The sequence below is a fragment of the Nerophis lumbriciformis genome, linkage group LG03, assembly GCF_033978685.3.
Source record: "Nerophis lumbriciformis linkage group LG03, RoL_Nlum_v2.1, whole genome shotgun sequence".
Classification (NCBI taxonomy): Eukaryota; Metazoa; Chordata; class Actinopteri; order Syngnathiformes; family Syngnathidae; genus Nerophis; species Nerophis lumbriciformis.
The window spans coordinates 59,585,001-59,605,391 of NC_084550.2; the positions used below are offsets into that span (position 1 = coordinate 59,585,001).

Consider the following 20,391-nt stretch of genomic DNA (forward strand, 5'->3'; position numbering starts at 1 on the left):
AATCCTACATATGTGTCGGATGTGTTAATGTCCTTGCGTGTTACCTTAGATTGGTAGACAACTGATGTTTGTAAGCACCCCCCGTTGAGAGGGCAATCAGGTTTCTTTCGACAGTTGCAGCCTTTGTTGGTTTTGGAGTCGCTCTGTCCGGGGGCCGACGGCTCATTTGCAATTGTTTTGTTGTGGTTTGAGATAATTTGTCGTATATTGTTCATACAGCTGTAGCTCAATTTAATGTTGTTCTTGTTGAATACTTTTCTTAGGGTGTTGTCTTTGGGAAAGTGTTTGTCAATCAGATTGAGGAATTTGTGTCCAATGTTAGTTGAGACGTTTTTGCTGTATGGGGGGTTGTACCAGATGATGTCGTTTCGTTTTCTTTTCGTTCTTTTTTGGTTGGCTTCCTGGCGTGGGTTCATAGGTGAGGGTGAAATTGTATCCGCTTTCATCAAGGGCTTTTTGGTACGGGGGGGTTGCTTGGTCAAATTCAGCTTTGCTAGATGACAGCATCGATAGTCTTTTATTAATTCCGGTAGGTATTCTTTTCGTGGTGGTGGGTGGGTGGTTGCTGTCATGGTGCACGTATTGGAGTGTTGTGTTGGGTTTCGTGAATGGTTGGTAGCTGTTATTTCTCAGGTTGAAAGTGACGTCAAGGAAGTTGACGGTTTGCTTGTTGGCTTCAATCGTGATCCTTAGGCCGTTCTCTTTGAAAATTTGGCATATGCGCTTCTTGGTATTCTCGCTGCTCCTTGGCGAGGCGCGACACACTGCCAGTCCGTCATCACGGTAAATACCAAGGTTCAGATTGAGGCTAGTGAGCTGGGAGAGGAGGAAACTCCCAACGAGTTCACACGTTTCTGCTCCGTCAAAACTTCCCATAGTGACGTCAAATGTTGCATTGTTCTTTTTTTGCCATGGTGTACTGTTGTGGATGAGAATGGAGTTTTTTGCGTGGATGATGATGTTTCTTTCGTTGCCTGTGATTGAGTCGTAGTCTGAGGCGAAGTCTAGTGCTTGAGTCAGTAGGTCTTGCGTGATGGAAGGGTAAAATTCTTCGATATCAAAGGAGATAAAGTTGTGCTGTTGTTTGTCTTGGATGTTGTTGAACCATTTGATTACTGCTGCTGTATTTCTCCATTGGTTGAGTGGTGTTTTGTCCTTGATTTTTGTGTTGACTCTGTCCAGGATTATTTTGCTGATTTTTCCTATTTCAGATTTAGTTGGGTTTATTAGTCGGCATGTTGGGTTATTTGCGAAGTTGGGTTTGTGGTCCTTCAATGTGATGAAGGCTTCCTTGTTGGCTGTGGCGTCCACCCTGTCCTCAATGTCCAGTTCAGCCGCGATCCTTTTATTTTCCAGGTGGATGTTCTGTAAGGTGTTGGGTTGTGCTTTTTTGTATGATTTGGTGATGCTTCTGTCCAGTAAGGTGTGATGTTCTGGTATGTCCATTCTGTAGAAGTTTGTGGTTTTATCGGCAGCTATGATGAGGTTGTTTACTTTCTTGATGCGCTCCTTGTCATTTTTCAGCTTGGTGAGGAGTGGGTTGCGGATTGGCTTGAATTTGACTGATTGTATCATTTTGAATATATATATGTATATATGTATGTATATGTGTATATATTTGTATGTACGTATATACGTGTGTGTGTATATATATATATATATATATATATATATATATATATATATGTATATTAGGGGTGTGAGAAAAAATCGATTCGAATTCTAATTGCTATTCTCACGTTGTACGATTCAGAGTCGATTCTCATTTTTTAAAAATCTATTTTTTTTATTTTTATTTATTTATTTATTTTCATTTTTTTAAATACATTTTTTTTTTTTAAATAAATCAATCCAACAAAACAATACACAGCAATACCATAACAATGCAATCCAATTCCAAAACCAAACCCGACCCAGCAACACTCAGAACTGCAATAAACAGAGCAATTGAGAGGAGACACAAACACGACACAGAACAAACCAAAAGTAGTGAAACAAAAATGAATATTATCAACAACAGTATCAATATTAGTTACAATTTCAACATAGCAGTGATTAAAAATCCCTCATTGACATTATCATTAGACATTTATATAAAAAATACAAAAAAGAACAATAGTGTCACAGTGGCTTACAATTGCATCGCATCTCATAAGCTTGACAACACACTGTGTCCAATATTTTCACAAAGATAAAATCATATTTTTGGTTCATTTAATAGTTAAAACAAATTTACATTATTGCAATCAGTTGATAAAACATTGTCCTTTACAATTATAAAAGCTTTCTACAAAAATCTACTACTCTGCTTGCTGCCAGCAGACTGCTGAAATCCTATGTATTGAATGAATAGACAATCCTTTTGAATCGGGAAAAAAATCGTTTTTGAATCGAGAATCGTGTTCAATTGAAAAAAAAAATTCGATTTTGAATCGAATCGTGACCCCAAGAATCGATATTGAATCGAATCGTGGGACACCCAAAGATTCACAGCCCTAATATATATGTATGTATGTATGTATGTATGTATATATATGTATGTACGTATATATATGTATATGTATGTATATATATATATATATATATATATATGTATATATATATATATATATATATACATATACAACACTTTCTGTTGTTTAGTATTATTATTAGTTTAAACTTTTTTTTAGCTTTTTCTCATTACATCCCAATTGTTTTCCCATTTTTTCTTACATTTTTGCTGTTGTTTTTTTAGACAGATATTATTTGAAAATACACAACTTCTTCAATTTTTGCAGACACGTTAATAATAATAATAATAATAACTGGGATTTATATAGCGCTTTTCTAAGTACCCAAAGTCGCTTTACATGTAGAACCCATCATTCGTTCACACCTGGTGGTGGTAAGCTACTTTCATAGCCACAGCTGCCCTGGGGTAGACTGACGGAAGCGTGGCTGCAATTTGCGCCAACGGCCCCTCCGACCACCACCTGTCATTCATCATTCAATTCACCGGTGTGAGTGGCACCGGCGGCAAAGGGTGAAGTGTCCCGCCCAAGGACACAACGGCAGCGATTTTTGGATGGTAAGAGGCGGGGAGCGAACCTGCAACCCTCAGGTTTCTGGCACGGTTGCTCTACCCACTACGCCATGCCGCCCCACACGTTAGGTATATTTGCACAAAGTATCGGATCGGTATCACCAATACCAGCCTGAATTCTACTTGGTAGCGTATCAAAAAGAAAATCAGTGGTATCGCACATCACTATCCCTGATATTGTGCGTTTAACAGCAAAATCCGTTTTATTGACCAATTCTGTGACTCTTGTGTGCGGTTACGTGAATGGTTAAAAATCCATTTATTTGTTAACTTTAGTGATTATTGATTATGCATACATACTAGTGCTGTGCCACATGAAACATAGTAACCATGGTGATCCCAAACTTCTAGTAGACGTGCTCTGTTTTCACTAAAACGCTCACTCATCAGGAATTTGCATGCATGTTGCACGGCCCATTAATCTTTTTTTTGTTTGTTTTTTCGATTTGAAAATTTTTATGATCATGAGAAGAAGCTATATTTGAAGTCAAAATCAAAATGTGATTGATTGTCCAGCCCTCCTAATCAGACCCAGCAGGCGTACTCACCATAGTGGATATATGACAAGCCGCGTGATGAAGAACACCACGCTAAACACGATGAAGAGGAGGTCACACAGCCGCTGATACTTGGCATAGTTGGCCAGTTTGGCTGCCTGATAACAGACAAAAAAACACTTAAGTGTGATTCCAGACTTCGTAGACCTCAGGTGTCAAACTCAAGGCCCAGGGGGACCAGATTTAGCCCACGACAGCGTGGAAATTTAGTCCGTCAAAAAAGCACTTTGTCTTTCTTACTAAAACTCAGGGGTGTCCAAACTTTTTCCAATGAGGGCCGCATACTTTGATACATTTTGCACACGTGGTGTCCCTCAAGGGTCTACCTTAAGTCCTAATTTTTTTTATATTTACCTGATTCCAATTAGCATCAGGATACATAGTATTACCGTATTTTTCGGACAATAAGTCGCAGTTTTTTTCATAGTTTAACCGGGGGTGCGACTTATACTCAGGAGCGACTTATGTGTGAAATTATTAACACATTACCGTAAAATATCGAATAATATTATTTATCTCATTCACGTAAGAGACTAGACGTATAAGATTTCATGGGATTTAGCGATTAGGAGTGACAGATTGTTTGGTAAACGTATAGCATGTTCTATATGTTATAGTTATTTGAATGACTCTTACCATAATATGTTACGTTAACATACCAGTTGGTTATTTATGCCTCATATAACGTACACTTATTCAGCCTGTTGTTCACTATTCTTTATTTATTTTAAATTGTCTTTCAAATGTCTATCTTGGTGTTGGCTTTTATCAAATACATTTCCCCCAAAAATGCGACTTGTACACCAGTGCGACTTATATATGTTTTTTCCCTTCTTTATTATGCATTTTCGGCCGGTGCGACTTATAATCCGAAAAATACGGTAATCAAACACATAGGCAATTGTGTGATAACACCATGAGGCAATTATACATCAGTATTTATGTGTATTTGCTGTTACAAAGCGAGTAAAAAAAAGAATTTGACGGCCCTGTCTTAGACACACAACAGAAACGTTGCACACCCTGACGTCACCGACCTCGAGCAGGAAGTCGGAGGCGTCGTGCACACACATCACCAGGCTGCCCACCCGCACCATGTTGTTGGCGTAGGAGAAGCTGATCAGGCCCACTGTCGCCAGGTGATGAACCAACATGGCCAAGAAGTCCTGCAGTCCAAGAAGAGCGATTAAAAAGCCCTGACCTGAGTTGAACAACAACAACCTTCAAACAAACGTTTATGAGTGAAAAGACGTCATGAGAACATTTGCCAGGCCAAAGACGAAGATGGAGCTGCACTTTTTTTTTTATTCTTGCCTATCATTTACAATTGTTATGAAAGACAAAACCACATATGTTTTATGCATTCTAACTAGTACAAAAATGCATCAAAAGTCAGCTTACAATGGAGCCTATGTGAGTGACTCTATTCAGCGTACAAAGCCCATCAAAAACATCCATATACTGCAAGTATATATGTAATGTAACATTCATAATAACGTGTAATATTTACATATTTTGCTCATTTAAAGCATGCGCAGTAATTTAAAAAACGCATCACAACGTTCGCTTTTTCACTGATTACTACTCACTGTAGGCTTCATGAGCGAAAACAAACATAATAAAACATCACTTACTGTATAATGTCTGTTCTCATTGTAGCTGCACTTTTTTTTTTGCCTATCATGTTGTTTAATGCATCCAGCGGGGCATCACAACAAAATTAGGCATAATAATGTGTTAATTCCACGACTGTATATATCGGTATTGGTTGATATCGGAATCGGTAATTAAGAGTTGGACAATATCGGATATCGGCAAAAAAGCCATTATCGTACATCTCTACTTAGAATGCATAAAAAAATACATCAGTCGTCTCTCATAAGGATTGTGAACAATAGGCAAAATTCCCTAAAAAGTGCAGTTACCCCTTTAAGTTCCAGACCTAATGACATAAACGTTTATAAATGTTTGAAATGGTGTTTGCACTAAAAGCGGTACCATTGAACTTACTATAACAAAACTTCAAATTCAGTTGTATAATTCTTGTGAGACTCTCATTGCGTTTTCTTCGTTTTTTGATGGTCTGGAGCAGGGATTCTCAAGCAGTGGTACGTGTACGCGCGCTACGTCTAGTGGTACACCAAATATTCACTTATTGTAATTAAATATTCAAACACAGTGTTACTGTTCAAACTGTGTGTAATGTTACAATATTGAATGTACTTGTTAAATAAAACATCTGCCTTGTTTTTTTATGAATACTTAGGCTACTACGCTACTGTATTTTAATGCTGGTCATTATAGTGGCACTTGGAGAGCCATAAGTTACAGACCTAATGACTTTAACACTTAAAATGTTATAAATGTGTGAAATTGTGTTTGCATCAAAAGAGGTACCATTGAACTTACTATAACAAAACTTCAAATGAAATTGTGTAATTATTGTGAGACTTAAACTCAATGATGCATTTTATTGCCTTTTCTTGATGCTCTGGAGCAGTGATTCTCAAGCAGTGGTACGTGTAACACTAGCGGTACGCCAAACAATCACTTACTGTAATTAAATATTCAAACTGTGTGTAATGTTACAGTGGCCAAAACATATTGACTATACTTGTTAAATAAAACCTCCGCATTGTTTTTAACAAATACTTAGGCCTACTACGCTACTGCATATTAATGTTGGTCATTATGGTGGTACTTGGAGAGCCAAGTGTTTTCTGAGGTGGTACTTGGTGAAAAAAGTTTGAGAACCAATGCTTTGAAGCAAGGGGGAATACGTGTGATGGTAGCCATAGAGCGGCAATAATAAATAATTATATACGTGTATGACTAATAATTACACAATTATTATATTAAAAAAATATATTTCCTGTGGAAGAAGCTGCGATTATGATTGAAGAGAAAAGAAAGGGAGACGCGGAAAAAACACGACGAGCATCTGTCATAAAACTGAAAAAGAAAATGATTGGGTTGGCAGAGGAATACTATGTATTATGTTTATGTCCTTTTGTTTTACAGGAGCTAACAAGTCAGAAAAATGTGAGCCAAAACTCTGCTGCTCTGGAATTTGCATCATTTGGGCCAGCAGTCACATGAGAGAGGGCACCCTCGTGCTATGTTCACACACACACACACTCACACACAACACACACACGCACACACACGCGCACACACACACGCACACATTCTTGTATTTGTCATCTTCTTGAGACCTACGAATAATGCCTACCTCTTTAGGACCACCCTTTCTAGATATATAAAGATTTGTATTTACAACATTAATAATATATACATACTATGCAAATATAAAAAAGGTAAGCTTTTAGTTAATTTATTTTTATTTTTTTTGTAATTGTTTTTTAATCTTCATTATTTACCTAAAGTAATTACAGTATATATTATACACTGTATATATAATATGTAAATATTACATATATGTTATATTGCTACTATGGTACATTTTTTTGTCTACTTTATACCTGCATTATCCTTTCCATACTTACCCTTTCCATCCTTTGTAACTGAGCTACAGTGTGGAACAATTTCCCTTGTGGATCAATACAGTTTGTCTCAGTCTAAGTCTAAGTCTATACATATTTATAGAGGGGGAGCACTTCAAATTTTTACACACACTTGTTATTTCATATGTTGACCAGAGGGGGAGCACTTTTAAAAGCGACACACAGTCAATTTGAAAAATCCCTCCTTTTGGGACCACCCTCATTTTGATAAATTTCACCACCAGGGGTGCAAATGAAACATGCTCTATTAGATGCAATGGTTTTCCGTATTGGGACCATGATTTCGGTCCTAACTTGTTCACACCTCCTCATATGGAAGGTACTTTTCCTTGTTGATGTCTCAAGAAGGGTAGAAATACAAGAACACACACACGCGCACCCACACACACCCACACACACACACACACAGTGAATGGCACAAGCTGCACCCCCGCCCGGCTCCTCGTCCGATGCACTAAAACCATGTGACCTTGAAAGAGTGAGGAGTTGCATGAAAGTGGTTGTTCCTCACCTTCCTCCTAATGTCTGTGAACTGGGAGAACATGAGCGACCAGTAGAAGGCCAGCTCTGCCACGTAGTAGCGGTAAAGCCCAGGGGTCATGACCTTTGGCGACAGGAGAAAAAAACAAAACGATTTAACGACTATCACGTATGAATGTCAGTCATCGGTTTATTGAAAACAATAAAATGTAGTGCACTTCTATAATAAAACACATGACTGAGCTCCTCAGATCTGATGACTGGGGTTGACATAAGCAGTTGTTGACTTAGCCAAAATCGACCCTAAGCTAACCATTGTTTCACATTTGATTGTGGTTTTGGCCATTAAGCGAACGAGCAAGAAAAAATTAGTTAATTTTAGGATTTGGATTTACCCCATATATGCATATTACTTAGGGATGTCCGATAATGTCGGAATGGCGACATTATCGGCTGATAAATGCTTTAAAATGCAATATCGGAAATTATCGGTATCAGTTTCAAAATGATCGGTATCGGTTTCAAAAAGTAAAATCTATGACTTTTGAAAACGTCGCTGTGTACACGGACGTAGGGAGAAGTACAGAGCGCCAATAAACCTTAAAGGCACTGCCTTTGCGTGCCGGCCCAGTCACATAATATCTACGACTTTTCACACACTTAAGTGAATACAACGCATACTTGGTCAACAGCCATACAGGTCACACTGAGGGTGGCCGTGTAAACAACTTTAACAGTGTGAAGTGTGAAGTGAATTACATTTATATAGCGCTTTTTCTCAAGTGACTCAAAGCGCTTTACATTGTGAAACCCAATATCTAAGTTACATTTAAACCAGTGTGGGTGGCACTGGGAGAAAGTGGGTAAAGTGTCTTGCCCAAGGACACAACAGCAGTGACTAGGATGGCGGAAGCGGGGATCAAACCTGCAACCCTCAAGTTGCTGGCACGGCCGCTCTACCAACCGAGCTATACCGCCCCACACCTAACAAACTGTTACAAATATGCGCCACACTGTGAACCCACACCAAACAAGAATGACAAACACAATTCGGGATAACATCCGCACCATAACACAACATGAACACAACAGAACAAATACCCAGAAGCCCTTGCAGCACTAAATCTTCCGAGACGCTACAATATACACCCGTGCCACCCCCCCCACCCCACATCAACTCCGCCTCCCAACCCCGCCCACTTCAACCTCCTCATGCTCTCTCAGGGAGAGCATGTCCCAAACTCCAAGCTGCTGTTTTGAGGCATGTTCAAAAAAATAATGCACCTTGTGACTTCAATAATAAATATGGCAGTGCCATGTTGGCATTTTTTTCCATAACTTGAATTGATTTATTTTGGAAAACCTTGTTACATTGTTTAATGCATCCAGCGGGGCTTCACAACAAAATTAGGCATAATAATGTGTTAATTCCACGACTGTAAATATCGGTATCGGTTAATATCGGAATCGGTAATTAAGAGTTGGACAATATCGGAATATCGGCAAAAAAGCCATTATCGGACATCTCTAATATTACTTTTACCCGGGGTCTGTTTTTCATACAATATTATTATGGCGACAGGCATATTATTAGGTCTGAGCTGCGATTTAGGAGTCAGTCTATAGGGGTCAGTCGTGTTTGCCTGCTAGTTAGAGACAACAACCCATGAGAGAAGAAGACTGTAGCGTCTGGCGGGCCTTGAGTCAATTAATGTGGCCCGCAAAAGCCTGAGAATAATGTGCATACTTCATCTTTCTTACTAAATGTTTTCATTGTTTCCACTTTGACAGAAAAAAATGTGTATAATACATTAAATTTCATATGTTTTAAACTTTGATATACAAATATTCAATTGTTATTGATGTGAATCTTTGGGCACCTTGCCATTCGATTCCGATTCTTGGGGTGAGGATTTGATTCATAATATATACTCGATTCAACACGATTCTTGATTCAAACTGATTTTTGCAATGTATTATTTGGAATAATAATAACAACACCTTAACAAAACAACTTACAGGTCACAAAACCTCCTTTTGGTTGCCGACATATGACACATACGTGCACCATGTAAGCATAGAGATGCCCACATTTTTTTTTAATGAATTCGTCAAAAAAAAATAAAAACAATTTTTTTTGTAAATTATTAAAAAATATCGGTATTTGGATGTGATAAAATAATTTTTTTTAGCACCCCTAATTATCATATACCGTATGATAGTTTGTAAAAATAACAATAAATACTTAAAATTAGCTTGTTGCTGTTTTATTTTCAATGAAACAAGAGAAAATACGTACTCGTATAGTAGTACAGTTGGCACAGTACAGTAAACTGACAGTTAATATTTAAACATTTAACATTTGACATTTCAAACAATTTTTAATAGAAATAGACAAATTCCTCAAAATTACAATTAAAACATTTTTGGCCGGGGGCCGGGCTGTATATATGCGCACTAATTGACTGAAAGAGCACGCACTTGGCGTGATGATGTCATGTTATCCATGGAAAAATGCATTTTTAGACAATATGATTTGCCTGAGCGGCTAGGAGACCCCGAGAGTAACAAGCGGTTGCCTTGTTGCCTTTCCATTAAGAACAATAAACTAGTTTTTAGTATAAGTTTGCTGGTTTCAAGAAATGTAATGCCGAGCGCATATCATTATGTCAAGATAATGGTACTAGCATTTACTTCATTTAAGAATATTTTTCAAAATATTGAGCAAAAAGGTCTCTTTTTTTTCTACCAAGAAAAGTGCACTTGTTATTAGTGACAATATACTTATTTTAAGGTATTTTTGGGTTCATTAAGGTTAGCTAATTTTACTTGTTTTGGAAAGTCTTGACCAGCCTAATGTCCTTGTTCTATTGGCAGATAATTTTGCTTAGTTCAAATAAAATACCCCTAACTTTTGTATTTTTTTTTTCTTGTTTTTGAACACTGACTTTTTGCAGTGTTGTCCAGCTGTTTACTGGCGTATACTATTCATGTTTAAATAACTTTTACTGAAAATGAATATTGCCTCTTAATTAGGGCTGCAACTAACAACTAATTTGATAATCGATTAATCTGTCGATTGTTACTTCGATTAATCGATTAATAATCGGATAAAAGAGACAAACTACATTTCTGTTCTTTCCAGTATTTTATTGGAAAAAAACAGCATACCGGCACCATACTTATTTTGATTATTGTTTCACAGCTGTTTGTAAATGTTGCAGTTTATAAATAAAGGTTTATAAAAAAATAAAAATAAAAATAAAAATAAATAAAAAAAATTAAATAAAAAATAAAGTAGCCTCTGCGCATGCGCATAGCATAGATCCAACGAATCGATGACTAAATTAATCACCAAATATTTTTATAATCGATTTTAATCGATTAGTTGTTGCAACCCTACTCTTAATATGAGTTCTCGGCCTCCTTGACTACTAATAATCGGTATCGGTCCTGAAAAAAACATATTGGTCGGCCGCTAGTGCAGGTGTACCTACATGTCGTGTCCGCCTGCTACAACATACCTGGTAAGGGTAACCGTACCAGCAATGCCGCGTGTCCCACATCCAAGGTGTCTGAACAAACAAGATCATGGATTCAGTCAGCAAGACAGCCTAATACAAAATACAATACTAATAATATTCTAGCTTGAGCCATGTGCTGTGCTCACCTGCCAGAGAAACTGGAAGCCATAGGTAAATATGCACAAATAAAACGTTAACCTCCACCTGTAACGGATAGTCCAGAAAAGAATGATTCCGGGGATCAAAATCACATTCAAACACTTGGACACAAACGATGCATCAACTCACTACAATAATAACAACGTGATAAACAGGCGGGTGCACTGCAAAAACTGAAATCTAAGTAAGATGAAATATCTCAAATAAGGGTGATATTTGCTTATTTTCTGTCTAATAAGATAATTCTTCTCACTAAGCAGATTTTATGTTGAGAGTGTTTTACTTGTTTTAAGGGTTTTGGTCCTAAATGATCTCAGTAAGATTTTACAGCTTGTTGCTGAGATTTGATGACCTATATTGAGTAAAACATGCTTGAAACTAGAATGTCAACTGTTGCATAAAACTACTTTTTTAAAGTAATAATTTCTTATATCAAGCATGAAAAAAGAAATCATGATTTTGACACAATTGTGTCTCATATTAAAACAGATGACTTTGCTGTTTTATTTTCAATGAAACAAGAGAAAATACGTACTCATATAGTAGTACAGTTGGCACAGTACAGTAATATTTAAACATTTAACATGTGACATTTCAAACTATTTCGAACAGAAATAGTTCATGCATTTTCAGATAAATCCCTCAAAATTACAATTAAAAAATTTTGGGCCGGGGGCTGGGCTGTATATATGCGCACTAATTGACTGAAAGAGCACACACTTGGCGCGATGATGTCATGTTATCCATGGAAAAATGCATTTTTAGACCATATAATTTGCCTGAGCGGCTAGGAGACCCTGAGAGTAACAAGCGGTTGACATGTTGCTTTTCCATTAAGAACAATAAATTTGTTTTAGTATAAGTTTGCTGGTTTCAAGAAATGTAATGCCGAGCGCACATCATTATGTCAAGATAATGGCACTAGCATTTACTTCATTTAAGAATATTTTGTCAACATATTGAGCAAAAAGGTCTTTTTTTTCTACCAAGAAAAGTGCACTTGTTATTCGTGAGAATATACTTATTTTAAGGTATTTTTGGGTTCATTGAGGTTAGCTAATTTTACTTGTTTTGGCCGAATTTTCTTGTTCTATTGGCAGATAATTTTGCTTAGTTCAAATAAAATACCCCTCATTTTTGTATTTTTTTTTTTTCTTGTTTTTGAACACTGACTTTTTGCAGTGTCGGTGAGTGACCCAAACAAAAATGGAGGCAAAGCAGCAGTAACGATGAAGGCAAACAATCATGGACCTACATGCTCTCGCAGAACTTAGCGTGTACGCTGGGTTTATCCTGGTTCCTGCGCTGTCGGAACCAGCGCTGGACCTTTCGCACCTCCCAGTCCAGCTGCTTGGACAGACCGTCCAGATGGCGGGGCTCCGGACTCTGGACGGGAAATGACGTCACGAGAAGGAGAGGAAGTCAACGTGTGCAATGTGAAGATGGAATATTCTGTGCAATGTGGGCACCTTTGTTATGGATGTAAATACTTTCTCTAGAACTGTGTTGGGCGGAGCTCGTCGTGCAACATCTGGATGAATGTGGAGGCTCCTCGCACAGGCACTGGCGACAAATCTGTGGCGGGGGACACAAGTGACAGGTCAGCTAGTCGCCATGCCAAGTTAAAAAACTACAATAACAACTTAAGGTTCATGGGAAAGTACAGAAATATTTAGCTTTTTTAAAAAAAAACATGGCCATTTATTGATAAGTATCAGGGTTTCTACAGCCTACAAGTCTAATTTAAAGGTGCTGTTTGCAACTTCCTCACAGTTACATTTCTCACCACCGGCTAGCTCAGGCCTGGGCAATTATTTTACCCGGGGGGGGGCCAGATTTAGATAAAAAAAGTGTGTCTGGGGGCCGGTATATCTATTTTTAGGAATACTAATACAAAACCTCACAATAATGATTGAAAGCTAAAAACGTTATGACAGACCGCCTTAAAAAACGGAATGGAATTTGAATTTTTTTTACTGAATGAGACACCCAGAATGTACATGAAAATAAAGAATGTGGAATTTACAATATTAACTATTAATGATAAAACACTGAATATTGACAACATATTTTACAATCAACCGAAACACAACCAAAATGCAACAAACAGTGAAAAAAAACCCCACCTACAATCTGAGATATCTCATAGTGACCATAGTAACTAATTAGATGACCATAGTAACTAATTAGATGAACATATTAACTAGTATATGATGCAGATTCCAAGCATTGAAAGACTTAGTATAGTTGAAGACTTACGGCTATTAGAAAACATCACTGCACATCGTAATGGCAGCTACACTTTACATCTTAAACATCTAAAACAATTATTTGGGAATGCCCGGCGGGCTAGATTGAAAAGCTCAACGGGCCGCATGTGGCCCCCGAGCCTTAATTTGCCCAGGTCTGGGCTAGCTTATGTTACCATTTGTGGTTTAACAGAACACATTTGTTTGACAATATTTTACACAATTACAAAGTTTACGTAACAGGTTTCATCTGGCCCGCGGGATGAGTTTGCCGAGTATAAAAAATAGCCGACATTTTTTAATAAAATAAACTGCTGTTCTAAATGTGTCCACTAGACGTCGCAATAACAATTATTTGTATTTTGTAGATGATACTACATATGTAAAAAAAATATAAACCACATGATGAGGAAAATGAGCAAACTACATAAATAACATCCTGTAATTTGATTTTGATATTTTTTTTTAATATCTTGATGGATTGAAAATTAACACCAATGAGTTGACTGATCAACATTATCACATACCGTATTTTTCGGAGTATAAGTCGCTCCAGAGAATAAGCGAGAGCAGCGGCCGAAAATGCATAATAAATAAAGAAAAAAACATATATAAGTCGCACTAGAGTATAAAGTCAAATTGTTTTCCTATCATGAATTGATTTACGTGGACCCCGACTTAAACAAGTTAAAAAACGTATTCGGGTGTTACCATTTAGTGGTCAATTGTACGGAATATGTACTGTACGGTGCAATCTACTAATAAAAGTTTCAATCAATCAATCAATCCCACTCTTCTGGTACTTAAATCATTTTTAATGCATTTTTAATGCCACCTAAAACCCATTTTGTTAGAATAATTGTTTGTAAGTTATCACAAAAAACTTTGTGTTGAAATGAGTTCCAGGCAAAAGGACAGGGCCTACCAAGAGGAAGAATGCTCGTAAAACTCCACTGTGACTTCAAAGCGGAGAGATGACAGTATCTGCCCAATTTCCAGACGAACTCTTTTTGAAGTATTTTACGAACTCTTTTTGAACTATTTTACGAACTCTTTTTGAACTATTTTACCTCTCCTTTTGAACTGTTCGGTAACCAAAGGCAACGCTGTTTACGACCCACTTACCTCTGGAAGCAGCTCTGGTCAGGTGGGGGGAGAAAGTCAAATAAAGAAGGAGGAATACAATCTTTTGGCAAAGCGTGCTGAGACACTGTAAGAGGTTACAGGTCGACGGCGACTCTCCTCAATATATTGAGTCCAAATTGAATTCTGTCTCTGTTTGATTCTTTGCCTCTTGTCTTGTTTAATAGATGTCATCAGTGTTGGAATCTGACACATTTAAAGGAGGCCTATTATGCAAATACAACTTTACTTACCTATTGGTACCTGTTTTTGTGTATTTGGGATCTGCCAAAGTCCTGGAAATGTGAAATCAAAACATGGAGGCACGGCAGAGATATTTATAAAACAATCTTGCCTTCCTTTATACTTTCGCAGAATTAGCCCTTTGGAATTTGCATAACCTGTGACGTCACCGGTTGGGAAAAAACGTCAGCGGAATATCCATACATGATATAAGTGCCTTGCGCTCGTCTGCCATTGTAGTCCACGCTGTAGTCAATAAGCTCTTTCTTTTTCTTCATCCTCTTGTTGTGGGGCAGACTGGCTCGTACATGCTCATGCATCCTCCGCTGTTGCCATTTCTAATACCAAGTGGTGTATAGTTCTAACTTATATCTGTCAGTAGACTCGGTGTGGAAGCGCTCTAAACTACAACACGGCTGACGGGGAGAAGACGCAGTCAAAGTCAAAGTCAAAGAAACTGGAACTTGTGATGTATCATGTTGTATGCTGTCAATAAGACCGCCCACAAAACGGCGCATCCTGAAGAGACGGTCAGAAAGCGGCTTGAAGATGGTCTGTAAAACATAATCTATGCAACATTTTGACCAAAGAACCACCATTACATGTTATGTAGACCACAAGGAAGTGTTTATATATAGGAAATATGTATATTATTATTCATTATTAATTTTATTTATTCATTTTAGCACTACATAATTGTATGTACATTCATTTTTAATTAGTTATGTATACGCAGTATATTTGATTTGTATTCTTATGTATATTTTTTATAATCAGCCTGACCTAAGTCTTGATAATAATCTTTGTGATGAACACATGCTTTCATATCATTTGACAATGTTTCTCCAGTTAAACTGTAAGTAGGTTATTTATAATTATTGCATTAAAAGAGTAAGGTTCATAAGTCAGTGTTAATATTTGAGAGGACCCCAGACCCCTCTGCAGTGGAAAAGTTGGGCCCCGAGGTCAAAAGGCCTAATGCCACAGTTGGTAGTGCCAATGTTTTGACCACGCTAATCCTGTTTGTTGACCACACAGGAGACTCCACAGTTATTTTAATAGCATCATTAAGATTTTAGAGCATCTATGGTACGTATACAGATTTTATTTGAAAATAATAAACGTTTTAAACAGTACAAACTCAAGTGAGCGCTGTATACGGCAATATTTGATTTGTAATTACTTGGAAAGTGTAAAAATGGCAAAGATGGTCAACTGCGGGAACAATAAGGCTGTTTATTTGGCATGCCAACAGCTGATTCAAAGCCTTCAAGTTTGTGTTACGCTGGAAAAATGCTATAAAGTTGTAAATTCTGATCATTTGCCTCAGAATGAACAGTTTTATTTGTAGCAGAATAGCTTGGAAGTCTTGTTTGGTCGTGATTTATACGGTAATGTGCAAGAACACACTTTGGCCCACAATGACCACCATAAAAGAGGGTTTGAAAGTCATCGGAGATCATGTTGGGAGTGTCGTATAATATTTCTGGACAAAGACTTGAGTCTCAACAGCTTTGTTTGTTCTGAACACTCTCCAAGGTGGTTTGAGATAACCCGTTGATACTGAAACTAAACCCAAGAACAACCAAGATCTTTGACCAGCAAGACAATAGAGGAAGGCGCAGACTAAATAAATTCCTGCGGCTTTTGACTTGATATGGTATCTACAGAAACTAACGTGGTTATTCTCCATGATGAGAGACCACCAGGAGGCTTGTTTTAAGGAGGAACGCAAAACACAGAGCAACTTGCAGGCATTAGAGCAGACCTGGGCATTCGGCGGCCCGCGGGGCACATCCGGCCCTTTGTGCGTCCCTGTCTGGCCCGCGTGATGCCAATCATAAATTACAAAATACATTTAAAAAAGTATCTATGTCGAGTGTGCAATACAACGGTACTGCTTTTGTTTTGAAAAGCTTTATTTGTATTACTTTCGTGTGGACGTATGCTCGTGCGCGATTGTGAGTGAATGTGAACAGCGGCAATCACAAACTACAAAATAAATGTAAAAAAACATCTATGTCGTGCGTGCATTACAACTGTGCTGCTTTTATTTTGAAAAGTGTTATTTATGGGCGTATGTCCGTGTGTAACCTGTGAGTGAAGGTGCACAGCGACAAGTGATGCCCGGTTACCCCCGAGACGCTAAAAAGAGAAAAGTTGATGACGAATGGCGTGTTTTCAACAAGACATGGACTGCCAAGTATTTCTTTACAGAAATTAAAGGTAAAGCCGTGCTTAATTTGTGGTACACAGGTTGCTGTGTTTGAAGAATATAATTTGAATCGCCACTACACGACCAAGCACGAGGAAAAATACCAGAATCTGTCTGATGAAGCGCGCGCAAGGGAGGCTGATGCGTTGATGGTAAAACTGCAAACCCAACAAGGACTTTTTGCCAAATTTCACACCCCCAAAGTTTCGTCATTTCTCACAAAATCTCCAGAAAAAGTAAGGCATTTTCTGACGGAGAGTTTATTAAGGAGTGCTTATTGGACTCTGTTGCGCTGATATACCCGGAGAAGAGGGGCGCATTTGAGAACGTGTCACTCTCCCGACGCACTGTAACGAGGCGGGTTGAGACCATCGCTGGAAACTTGGAGCTTCAGCTGAAGAACAGAACGGCCAACTTTGACTGTTTTTCGCTGGCTTTGGATGAGAGCTGCGATGTACGTAACACCGCCCAGCTGCTCATCTTCTTACGTGCAAACTTTCAAATCCCGGAGGAGCTGGCAGCCATGCAGTCAATTAAAGAGACAACCACAGGTAATGACTTGTTCACATAGGTAAATGTGTGTTTGGACATGTTAGGACTGAAATGGGACAAGCTGGCAGGTGTGACAATAGATGGTTGTCCAAATCTGACGGGGAAAAATGTTGGACTTTTAAAGAGGATGCAGGATAAAGTGATAGAAATTGACATTTTTGCATTGTATTATACATCAGGAAGTGTTGTGTAAGACAGTGTTAAAAATAAAACCATCAAAAGCAATCTGCTTTTGTATAAAGTTAAGTTAGGTTCAATGAAATTATTATGTCTCTCCGACCTTCCTAGTGGGAGTTACAGGCAGTCTAGTTTTTTTAAAAATTATTATTATTTATCTTACGGTATATCAAAAATAATTTGAGCAAAATTTAATTGAAATATTGTCAGTGTGCCCCTCCAGCAGTGCTCAGGTTGCTCATGCGGCCCGGGTAAAAATTAATTTTCCACCCCTGTGTTAAAATGTAATAATCACTTATTCTTCTGTTGTTGATATTTTACATTAGTTTTGGGTGATACTACAAATTTAGGTATGGATCCGATGCCAAGTAGTTACAAGATCATACATTGGTCATATTCAAAGTCCTTATGTGTCCAGGGGCATATTTACTGAGTTTAGGGTGTATCCCGCCTTCCGCCCGTGTGCAGCTGGGATGGGCTCCAGCGCCCCCCTGTGACACCGTAGGGGACAAGCGGTAGAAAATGGATGGATGGATGGATAAACATAATATGAATTTTAAAAAGAGGAAAAAGGATTTTGTGACGATAAAACATATAGATGTAATCACAGTAGTATCGACTAGATACACTATTGTACTTGGTATCATTACAGTGGATGTCAGGTGTAGATCCACTCATGGCATTTGTTTACATTTAGGCGCGCTAGCTTTTGTCAGCGGTGACGCCGGTGAGCCATTGTATCCTCCTACGGTGTGTAGTGAAGCATGTTTAGCTATTCCTCGTCCTGCAGGGATGATACTTGTAAGACACTTACTTTATCCGTCGCCATGGAGGCGAGGATTAGTGATTTAGAAGTAGCTAAAACACTGCCGACTGCGGATGGATGTTCGGTAAAGCACCTCTTCCTGAGGGCGTTTCAGTGTTATAGCTTCAACTTTATCGTCAAGTTTAGGTCAAAATGCGCCCGTTCTCCCTTTTCGGTCTACACACCGTGTCTGTTTGTAAAGTACTCTGTGATAGTGCGCTGCCGAACATGCTCCTCTGCTCGTAAACCCAGCAATGTCACGACTTGATGGCATGCCGTCATTGATTTAGATTTATTGGTCCCCGTTGGGGAAATTCATTTTCACTGCCGTACATTTAAACCAGGGGTGCTCACACTTTTTCTGCAGGCGAGCTACTTTTCAATTGATCAAGTCGTGGGGATCTACCTCATTCATATTTATAATTTATATTTACTTATTTATGAAATATATGTTTTTGTTAACATGTTAAAGGTGTTTAATGATAATGCAAGCATGTTTAACACATATAGTTAATATTTTAATACATTAAAGGTGTTTAATGATAATACAAGTATGTTTAATACATATAGTTAATATTGTTAACAAGTTAAAGGTGTTTAAAGATAATGCAAGCATGTTTAAAGTTAAAGTTAAAGTTAAAGTACCAATGATTGTCACACACACACTAGGTGTGGCGAAATTATTCTCTGCATTTGACCCATCACCCTTGATCACCCCCTGGGAGGTGAGGGGAGCAGTGGGCAGCAGCGGTGGCTGCGCCCGGGAATCATTATGGTGATTTAACCCCCAATTCCAACCCTTGATGCTGAGTGCCAAGCAGGGAGGTAATGGGTCCCATTTTTATAGTCTTTGGTATGACTCGGCCGGGATTTGAACTCCCAACCTACCGATCTCAGGACGGACACTCTAACCACTAGGCCACACATATAGTTAATATTGTTAACAAGTTAAAGGTGGTTAAAAATAATACAAGCATGTTTAACACAAATAGTTAATATTGTTAACAACTTAAAGGTGGTTAAAGATAATACAAGCATGTTTAACACATATAGTTAATATTGTTAACAACTTAAAGGTGGTTAAAGATAATACAAGCATGTTTAACACATATAGTTAATATTGTTAACAAGTTAAAGGTGGTTAAAGATAATACAAGCATGTTTAACACATATAGATTCCTTTCTTTCATGAAGACAAGAATATAAGTTGGTGTATTACCTGATTCTGATGACTTGCATTGATTGGAATCAGACAGTGGTGATGATAACGTCCGCATTTTCGAATGGAGGAGAAAAAAAGTCCTCCTTTCTGTCCAATACCACATGAAAGTGGTTGGTTTTTGGCATCTTATTTGTCCAGCTTCCGTACTCCTTTGTATACACTTTACAAGAAATACATTGTCGGCAAACTCCGTAGCTTGCTAGCTTGTGCACGCCAGCTTTCTGAGACTCTTATTTTGGTAGCGCAGGCAGGATGAAGCAGAGCTTTTATTGTGCAACTGTGCAGTCGGTCTTTGGAGTTTTGACGACAGGTACGGCGCCAAAGTCTGTTGAAATAAAGTGTTTCTCGCCTTCCAGTCGGTAATTTTAATGAGCTGGCAGCAGCCAGCGTCATCTCAGAAGACCCTCGGGTGCCGTGAATGTCAATCAAGTGACGAAAGTGACGTCATAGTAAAGATTTATGATCGCTCATTTTTAG

General features: G+C 38.2%; 1 protein-coding gene across 2 annotated transcripts in view; it reads right to left on the minus strand.

The window, feature by feature from the left end:
* The window catches only part of cers5 (ceramide synthase 5), a 41,206-nt gene that overhangs the window by 7,085 nt on the left and 13,730 nt on the right, over nt 1-20,391 (minus strand). Inside the window, exons 2-8 of one of the 2 annotated variants that reach the window (XM_061940251.2) lie at nt 12,799-12,904; nt 12,585-12,715; nt 11,317-11,374; nt 11,171-11,221; nt 7,678-7,770; nt 4,737-4,808; nt 3,634-3,740 (exon numbers count right to left, since the gene is read on the minus strand). In XM_061940251.2, coding sequence (XP_061796235.2) covers nt 3,634-3,740; nt 4,737-4,808; nt 7,678-7,770; nt 11,171-11,221; nt 11,317-11,374; nt 12,585-12,715; nt 12,799-12,904 — 618 coding nt within the window. Of the gene's footprint in view, nt 1-3,633; nt 3,741-4,679; nt 4,809-7,677; nt 7,771-11,170; nt 11,222-11,316; nt 11,375-12,584; nt 12,716-12,798; nt 12,905-20,391 lie in introns of both variants that reach the window. The other variant, XM_061940243.2, reaches the window with a different exon arrangement.